This window comes from Clupea harengus, chromosome 22 (assembly GCF_900700415.2).
Source record: "Clupea harengus chromosome 22, Ch_v2.0.2, whole genome shotgun sequence".
Taxonomy (NCBI): domain Eukaryota; kingdom Metazoa; phylum Chordata; class Actinopteri; order Clupeiformes; family Clupeidae; genus Clupea; species Clupea harengus.
In genome coordinates this window covers 1612316-1621219 of record NC_045173.1, presented here as the reverse complement: position 1 = coordinate 1621219, position 8904 = coordinate 1612316, and the positions used below count along the sequence as shown (strand labels likewise).

Below are 8904 nucleotides of genomic sequence, written 5' to 3'. Positions count from 1 at the left end.
GTCCCCACAGCAGTAGATCTGACGGAGTACATTCTACACCAGCCACAGCATCAGTTCAATTCTCACTAATGGATCGTTTGATGTGATGAGGTCACCAGCATCATCTGTTACCCAGTAACAGCGCATCAATATAATTCAATGAACTCAATGTATTTGTATTTCCACACGAAGGCCACCTTGAGACTGGGTTGCTCTGCCATTTCATCAGTCCCTCAAATTTCACGTCGGGCTAAAAATGAGTTCAGCATGTGGATCAAAACCAGCTGGACCTGGTGAGTGGCAGAGAGAAAGTGTGTGTGTGGGGGGGGGGAGACAAATACAAAGAATATATGAAACAAGACACAAACTTGTTATGCAAAACTGTCCACACAAAGCCTGGGTTTGGGCACAGCATGAGAGGGAAGATCTAAGAACTCTTTTCAGTCGTTGTTTTTGGTTTCAGATGAGTGGATTGGCAAATGGCTTGAGGGCTCCAGAACCGGGAGCAGAGTCCCATTATGGTTCCAATGCTACGGCTGTGAAAGCGCTTGAGTGTAGCAGCGGTGACATAAGTCACTACTCGTGTTGGGGTGCAGATGGATCCAATTACACTCCCTCTGGAGATCAGCGCTCGTGCAAAGGAGAGTTTCGGGCAGAGAGATTTACTATTTGCAATCACAAAAGCCAGGCAACATCTAAGGCTGGAAAACTGTGAACAGAGAACTTGCCGCTGCCCCTGTGTCCCATTTTCAGCTGCTGAGTCTGACACGAGGCCCAGGAGAGCCTCTCAGAAGAACATGTTTGTTTTCCTTGTCCCCATTTCTGTAACGATCTGCTGGGTGTCTTTAAAAATTGATAGCTGTGGCACAGCAAGGCAGAGGCACAGTAGAGAGAGAGAGAGAGAGAGAGGGAGAGGGGAAGAGAGCTCAGATAAAACTGCAAATAAAGAATGAAAACTGTACCGTAAATATCCTGTCTAAAGAATAATGAGAAACAGGTCCATCACTATCATTAAGATCAGTCAGTGGTTAATTCATGATGAAATTGATTGTATAGAAAAAAATGGATGGATGGATGGAGAGATGGTTTGATGGATGAATTGGCAAATTCAGAGGCAGCAGAGAGATTCAAATTCCCAGTAAGCCTCTGCTCACTTCAGAGCACTTCAGAAATCTAAGATGATTCATAACAACCAGAAAGAGTAATTGAAAAGGACGTTCGTCATCATCATTGATCTGATTATATGCAAAGCCCTTATGCCTCTTAGGTACTGCTGACTAAATCACCTTACCTGGACAGAAGCACTGCAGAGAAACTAAATGAATCTTTGGGATTTTGCAGAGGACATTGAGATGATATCAAACTCTGGATCGCGCTGGAGTCTCTCTGTTCCTCTGCTGTCTCTGTACATCCCCCAGGTCTCCCTTCACCCACACAACTTCAAAGACCTCTCCTTACTTCAAAGACTTTTCCCCTCCACTTTCTGTGGCTTTAAAAGTCTGCTCCACTCTGACCATGTTTGAACTGTTTCTGAAAGTGTGTGTGTGCGTGTGTGTGTGTTTTTGATAGTGTGTGTGTGTGTGTGTGTGTGTGTGTGTGTGTGTGTGTGTGTGTGTGTTTTTGATAGTGTGTGTGTGTGTGTGCATATGTGTGGTTGTTAGTACTTGTCTTTAAGGGCTGGTGTCTATGCTGGTGTGTATGAGTGTGAATGAAAGTGTGTGTGTGTGTGTGTGTGTATATGTGTGTGTGTGTGTGTGTGTGTGTGTGTGTGTGTGTTTTTAAAAGTGTGTGTGTGTAACAAAGTAACAAATTCAGTCCATGTACCATCTGTCGGTCACTAGCTTCCCTGTCCTTTTAAAGGAGTATTAGTATTTAAAAGACTGTGGTCTCTCGCTGGCAAAGCTTCACTGCCACATTTGTATCTTCTACTGTTTACAGCAATAACAGGGAATACTAAAAAGGCATGGTCTTCAGAAATCTGAGTGCTAGGGTTTTTTAATCCCTTTGAGAATGCTGGAGTGTTGTGAAGAACTGCACTGTTGCAGTAAGCTTTCACCGTGAAAGCTGCCTGCTCAAACAATTGCATATGTCCATGTTTACACCATATGTGCTGTATCTCAGATATTTCTTCTTAGCCTATTTCTGGCACACCATGGTTCATTTGGACAGACACCTATGACCTGTAGTCATACCTATTGTTAGTGACAAAGGATCATGGATGCACAGCTCTGGTATAGCACTGTAAGTGTGATGCAAGAGGGAAGCAATGGAGGCGCAGTATGCTGAACTCTCAAGAAAGAGAGGGCCTGGAGGAGCAGGTGGTACCTTTACTATTCTACGGTTCAACCAGTGGGTTCAACTAGTGGGTTCAACCAGTGGGTTCAACTAGTGGGTTCAACCAGTGGGTTCAACTAGTGGGTTCAACCAGTGGGTTCAACTAGTGGGTTCAACTAGTGGGTTCATGTCCATATGAAAGAGCAAGGGGAGAAAGACTGGGAGAGAGGGGCATGTAGTGGAGAAAGACTGGGAGAGAGGGGCATGTAGTGAAGAAAGACTGGGAGAGAGGGGCATGTAGTGAAGAAAGACTGGGAGAGAGGGGCATGTAGTGAAGAAAGACTGGGAGAGAGGGGCATGTAGTGTAAGTGATTTGCCTTTACTTCTTCAGCATGGGTGGCTCAAATTCTGGGAGACGTGAGAGGGAGAAGAAGGAGACAGGGAGAGATGAGGGAGGTAGCCTGTAGGAGAAGGAGACGATGAGGGAGGTAGCCTGTAGGAGAAGGAGACGATGAGGGAGAGATGAAGGAGGCAGCCTGTAGGAGAAGGAGACGATGAGGGAGGTAGCCTGTAGGAGAAGGAGAGATGAGGGAGAGATGAGGGAGGTAGCCTGTAGGAGAAGGAGACGATGAAGGAGACGATGAAGGAGGCAGCCTGTAGGGCCGTAGCCTTCTCTGAAATGAGATGGAAATGAACGCTGCACGCCGCAGTAATCCATGGCTTACAGTGAGCAGCCCCTGCTCTGCAGTAGTAGAAGACGGAGAACCCTGAACATGCAGAACACAAGACCCAGATTAATGACAGGAGTTTCCCTTCTTCCTTCCCTCTCTCTCTCCAGCTAACAGACACACACTCACACATGGACATGAAAAATACACATGAAAGGAACGTGTGTGTGTGTGTGTGTGTGTGTGTGTGTGTGTGTGTGTGTGTGTGTGTGTGTGTGTGTGTGTGTGTCTCTGTCTGTCTGTCTGTCTGTCTGTCTGTCTGTCTCCCGATGCTAACCATGCCGCACACCTTCACTGCTCCACTGATTTCTGCTTGCCCAATATGGCTTCCCTGACAGGCTGTTAGATTTGAAATCAATATCACTTTTTTTCAGTCAGCCAATTTAGAGTTGGGGGGGGAGCAGATCCATACGCACTGTGCTGGTGTAATAACCAAATCCCTGCTGTAAATAAGAGATGGTTAGACAGGAGCCTCTCTCTAGCACTGCTGAGCCTGTTAAAGTGTGTGACAGTCAGAGAGAGGGAGGAGAAAGAGAGATGGGATTGAGAGAAATGGAAAGAGTAGAAGTGAAATGAAAGAACATACAAATTATGGTTATTTAAAAAGTACATACCGCTACCAACACAATGTTATGGGTGAGCGAGCTGCCTGGGGCAAGATGGCCGCCATGTGCGGACGTTCGACTCCATTGGCCGGCAACGCGGACGAGACATCTAGTCTTTTTATATGCCATAGAGTACTATGAGATAGAGTGGGCTACAATGACTAGAGGTGTACCATAGAGAGTACTATGAGATAGAGCGGGCTACAAGGACATGAGGTGTACCATAGAGATAGAGTGGGCTACAAGGACTAGAGGTGTACCATAGAGATAGAGTGGGCTACAAGGACATGAGGTGTACCATAGAGAGTACTATGAGATAGAGCGGGCTACAAGGACATGAGGTGTACCATAGAGATAGAGTGGGCTACAAGGACTAGAGGTGTACCATAGAGAGTACTATGAGATAGAGCGGGCTACAAGGACATGAGGTGTACCATAGAGATAGAGCGGGCTACAAGGACTAGAGGTGTACCATAGAGAGTACTATGAGATAGAGCGGGCTACAAGGACATGAGGTGTACCATAGAGATAGAGCGGGCTACAAGGACTAGAGGTGTACCATAGAGATAGAGTGGGCTACAAGGACTAGAGGTGTACCATAGAGAGTACTATGAGATAGAGCGGGCTACAAGGACATGAGGTATACCATAGAGATAGAGTGGGCTACAAGGACATGAGGTGCAGCATAGAGATAGAGTGGGCTACAAGGACTAGAGAAGCAGCATAGAGATAGAGCGGGCTACAAGGACTAGAGGTGACCATAGAGATAGAGTGGGCTACAAGGACATGAGGTGTACCATAGAGATAGAGCGGGCTACAAGGACTAGAGGTGCACCATAGAGAGTACTATGAGATAGAGCGGGCTACAAGGACATGAGGTGTACCATAGAGATAGAGTGGGCTACAAGGACTAGAGGTGTACCATAGAGTACTATGAGATAGAGCGGGCTACAAGGACTAGAGGTGCACCATAGAGATAGAGCGGGCTACAAGGACATGAGGTGTACCATAGAGATAGAGTGGGCTACAAGGACATGAGGTGTACCATAGAGTACCATAGAGATAGAGCGGGCTACAAGGACATGAGGAGGGAGAGCTGAAAGAAAGAGACGTAGAGCGAAAGGAGAGGTCTGAGAAGCATGGCCAGAGAAAAAGAATGAGAGAGGGAGAGAGGTCTTGCTTTGGCAACATTGTAAATAGTACCGTCATGCCAATAAAGTTGGGGAGATGAGCTCAGTCAAAGAGAGCAGATGGCAAACGACAGAGCTGCTCACACAAACAGGAAGCCAATTGGTAGACTTTTACTTATTTTTGATGGTTGCCAGGAATATGTCATTAGTTTCGTTAAGTCCGTTTTATGGAAGAGTACACGGAGCAGAGAACATCATGAGCTACCTGCAGAAGTAGGAAGGGGGGAGTAAATCATGACTTCAAAGGCTCTAATACTCAGAATGATTATTTCTGCGTGCTCCATATTACTGGCAGGTACACATGTGCTGCAGACATTAGGAGAAGTTCAAGTGCGAGTTTTGTCTTGATGTTATGCAATCCTTCTTTTAGATTCTATCTCTATTCACTGTGGCTCCATCACTTCTCTCTGCTAGTGCCTCCTGTGACTGTAGACAAACTGTTGAAGAGCAGATTCCTCCTTTTGTTCGTGTTTGGCATCAACACCCCCCCCCCCCCCCCTCCCCTCTATCATCTGTATCACCTGCTCTGTGCTTGTGTTATATATGCGGCAAACCTGATTATCATATAGAGCTGGCGAAGAGACAAATGCTCTCTGTTGCCATCTGGTGTCAAAATATGGAACATATTTTTTTAATGTTATTGTGACATCACATTAAGCTAACACTTAAGCTTCACCACTCCTTTTCTACATTCTAGGGGGGACTCGGAAGTGGGGCCATGTTGTTCTGGGAATTATAACTACATTCTTTTCAATCTTTCACTGTTACAATTACAATTTAAGCTTATGAGTAAAAGTATGTATAAGAATGAAACGGCTCAATTGCTTTGACAGTAGCTTGCTTGAATTTTCCCCTGTGGATTTTAAGAAAGGATAGCTGGAAAATGATATCCTTCTCACTGCCACCTGTCTTCCTTTTTCTTTCAGGTCTCTTAAGGGAGAGCTTCATGGATGAGCCTGAGAGTCTGGTAACTCTGAATCTGCTGGTCGTGGCCGCAGTGTCGGCCTTCTCCACGGGGGCGGCGCTGTCGGGCCTGGCCGTGTGCTGGATCATGGGTCAGAAGCACCGACAGCGCTCCCGCAGCCGAGCGTCCGGCTCCGGCTCCCAGCGCAAGTCTGAGAAGGAGCCGCACGGCATGCTGGGACCCAGCGGCGCCGGCTCGGTCATCAGTGTGTCGCGTCACAGCGTGGGGACCACCGGAGAACGGCGCTCTCAGGGGGAGACGCTCTTCGTCATGCCCAACGGCTGGGTGAAGGCCGGGGACCTGGACCCAGGGCTGCTGCCCACGCCGGAGCAGACGCCGCTGCAGCAGAAGAGGCCCCCGCCCGGCCTGCGCATGTCCCAGTCCGGCTCCAGCTGGGACCAGAGCCAGAGCCAGATCTACCTGAACTCGGTGGGGACTCAGTGCCCCCCGCCGGGGAGCGCCATCTTCCTCAGCTCCAAGCTTCTGCACGGGGCAGGCGGTGGGAGCCGCCGGCTAGATGACCACAACGACAGCATGGATCGCCAGACGTCCCGCTACGTCTCCCTGTCCAAGTACCGCGAGCAGAACCGGCCCGGAGCACCCCTGCGCAAGTCAGCCGGAGACTACAACTACCCCATGACGCCGCAGGACTCGCCCGACCGCAGGAGAGTGGTGTCCGCCCCCAGCACCCAGGTGGAGTACGGCGAGCCCCTGCGCTGGACTCACGACGGCTACATCATCAGCAGCCACGGCATGCCGCCTCCCTCCTCCGGCCACCACTACCCCGGCCCCCCGCACCCCCCAGGCATGACCCGCTCCGTGCTGCACGGCTCCAGAGGACTGGCTGAGCTGGTGGACTACAGCCACCTCCTCAGCAAAGCAGGCGGCGAGCGCAGCACCATGGGCCAGTGAAGGCTGAGGCAGTGGAGCCCTGCCCAGGTCCTCTGGCTTCATCCATCTCCAGCTGACTACCCTCCGGGATATCAGTCCGCTCTCTGAGCTTCCCTTCCCCTTCAATCTGCATTCCCATGCCTGGCTGTTTCAGTTGGCTCTTATTGTTGCCTATTGTTCCCTATCTCATCCTCTCTGCTGCTCCCTCTGTCCGTATCTCTCTGTGCCTGTGCCTGTGCCTGTGCCCTGTCTGGCTGGGAGGAGCTGGTTCTGACGATCTGATACTGCAGCACTGCCTAAGACTGAGTAAGCTAGGGATTCACGCTCCAAAGCCGCTGCCACCACCCCACTGCAGGCCAGCCTGTGCTCAAGAGCCAGAGACTTCAGGAGCTCCACATCACGACAGAAGACAGCGAACATCAGTGAATAGTCCATCCCGGCGAGCCCGCCATCCCTCTGTTACCATAGCTCCACATCCATCCACTCATGTTGGGCTCAAAATGGCAGCTCTGCCCTTAGCAGGTGTGGAAGAGAGATGTAATAAACACGCCAGGCTGGAGGATTCAGAGACGGAGGAGACGAGTGCCAAGGGACATCCATTTCTCCTGAAATACAGCCAATAGGGAACACTATAACCCGCAAACACGTCTGAATGTGAACGTGGAACCCGAACTCACAGTGACTTCAAAAAAAGAAAAAAAACAGAAACCTACTGAATTGTCAGCACAATTTCATCAGCCTGGCATTCCCAACTAATGACGTGCGTTTTTTTAATGGCCAATCATTTCCCAGTGGACACTCCATGACAGGAGGAAAAGGAGAATCATGGCCGTCGTCGTTTCACACAGCTCATTCTGCACAGTCATACTCTCTGGACTCTCGTCTGTACTGTGCGTGTGTGTGTGTGTGTGCGTCTGTGTGCGTGTGTGTGTGTGTGCGTCTGTGTGCGTGTGTGTGTGTGTGTGTGTGTCTGTGTGTGTGTGTGTGTGTGTGTGTGTGTGTGTGTGTGTGTGTGTGTGTGTGTGTGTGTGCGTGTGTGTGTCTGTGTGGATGTTTGTGGGTATGTGAAAGAGGATAAGGGACAGAGAGAGAGAGAGAGAGAGAGAGTTCACCTCTACATGCAGCAAGGACTGCAGAGACTGAAGTGTTTGATAGTCACAAGCCGACAACGGAAAAACTCCACTGTCTGACAAAGGAGAGTCTGCCATGGAGAGACAATGGGATTGGAGGAGTACGACCTTTAAGGGGGAGTTTTTGTGATATATTGTATATTGAGTTTTTATATGTAATAGGTTAGTGGAAAGACTCCAAACGTACATTCTTGGCTCATTATGTACCTAATTAGGTCACAAGAAAAGAAAGAAAGATGGAAGAAAGGAATACAAGAAGGAACAGAATAAAGAAACGGTATCAGCCTATATGATGCAACATCAGGTGAAACAGTGTACAGGTTTGGTCAGTTAGCTTGTTTTAGTAGGCCTGATATGTGCCTGTTTAGAGGAGGAAGATGCACCAACGAGTAGAGAGTTGCAGTACAAGCAGAGCCAAACTAGGGGGCGCCATACAGAATGCAATAGCAACACATTGTGTCAACACTTGAGTTCACACCTGCACACACACCTTCACACACAGAAACACACCTGCCCACAGAGAAACAGACTCTCACTAACACACACACACACACACACACACACACACACACACACACACACACACAGAAACACACACCAACACTCACACACACCTGCACACACACACACACACCTGCACACACAGAAACACACACACACAGAGAAACACACACGCACACATACACACAGTCAAAACTGAGTAACACTTTCTCCATCATCCTTCTCTAAAGTGTCCAAGGCTAGAGAGCAAGCTTAGCTCCAGTCTTTTTTGGTTTTACAATCTGTCAATCTGCATTACTTTCTCTTTGCCTCTGCAAAAATCTTTCAGCGCAGAGAAGAACAGACTCAACTCAGTGTTTGGGTAAATGGCAGCCAGTGACCCAGATGATTGACAGGCACACATATCACATTTGGTGATTCATTTGAGCAAAACTGTTACAAGGGGTGATTGGTAAGTTTGTAGCCTTAGGGGATGAGTTATCCAGCTGTGGTTACATCATGCACGTGCAGTTCAACTCTGAGTGACTCTGAGAACGTTTGAGGTGTCACCCAAGGAGCTGACTTCTTCTCCATGCTGTCAGAAGGGGCACCTCTCCACCATGTGCTCCTGGGCCTCCTTGGGTGTTTTAAGCCCTTGAGACA

The 8904-nt window shown here is 48.8% G+C and overlaps 1 protein-coding gene across 2 annotated transcripts in view; it reads left to right on the top strand.

Moving 5' to 3' along the window:
- Positions 1–7316, top strand: part of sema6ba (sema domain, transmembrane domain (TM), and cytoplasmic domain, (semaphorin) 6Ba) — a 70068-nt gene extending 62752 nt beyond the window's left edge. For both annotated transcript variants that reach the window (XM_031559901.1, XM_031559902.2), the window contains one exon: positions 5703–7316. In XM_031559901.1, the coding sequence (XP_031415761.1) occupies positions 5703–6652 (950 nt within the window). In that variant the 3' untranslated portion in view covers positions 6653–7316. The remainder of the gene's footprint in view (positions 1–5702) is intronic.
- The last annotated feature ends 1588 nt before the right edge of the window (positions 7317–8904 follow it).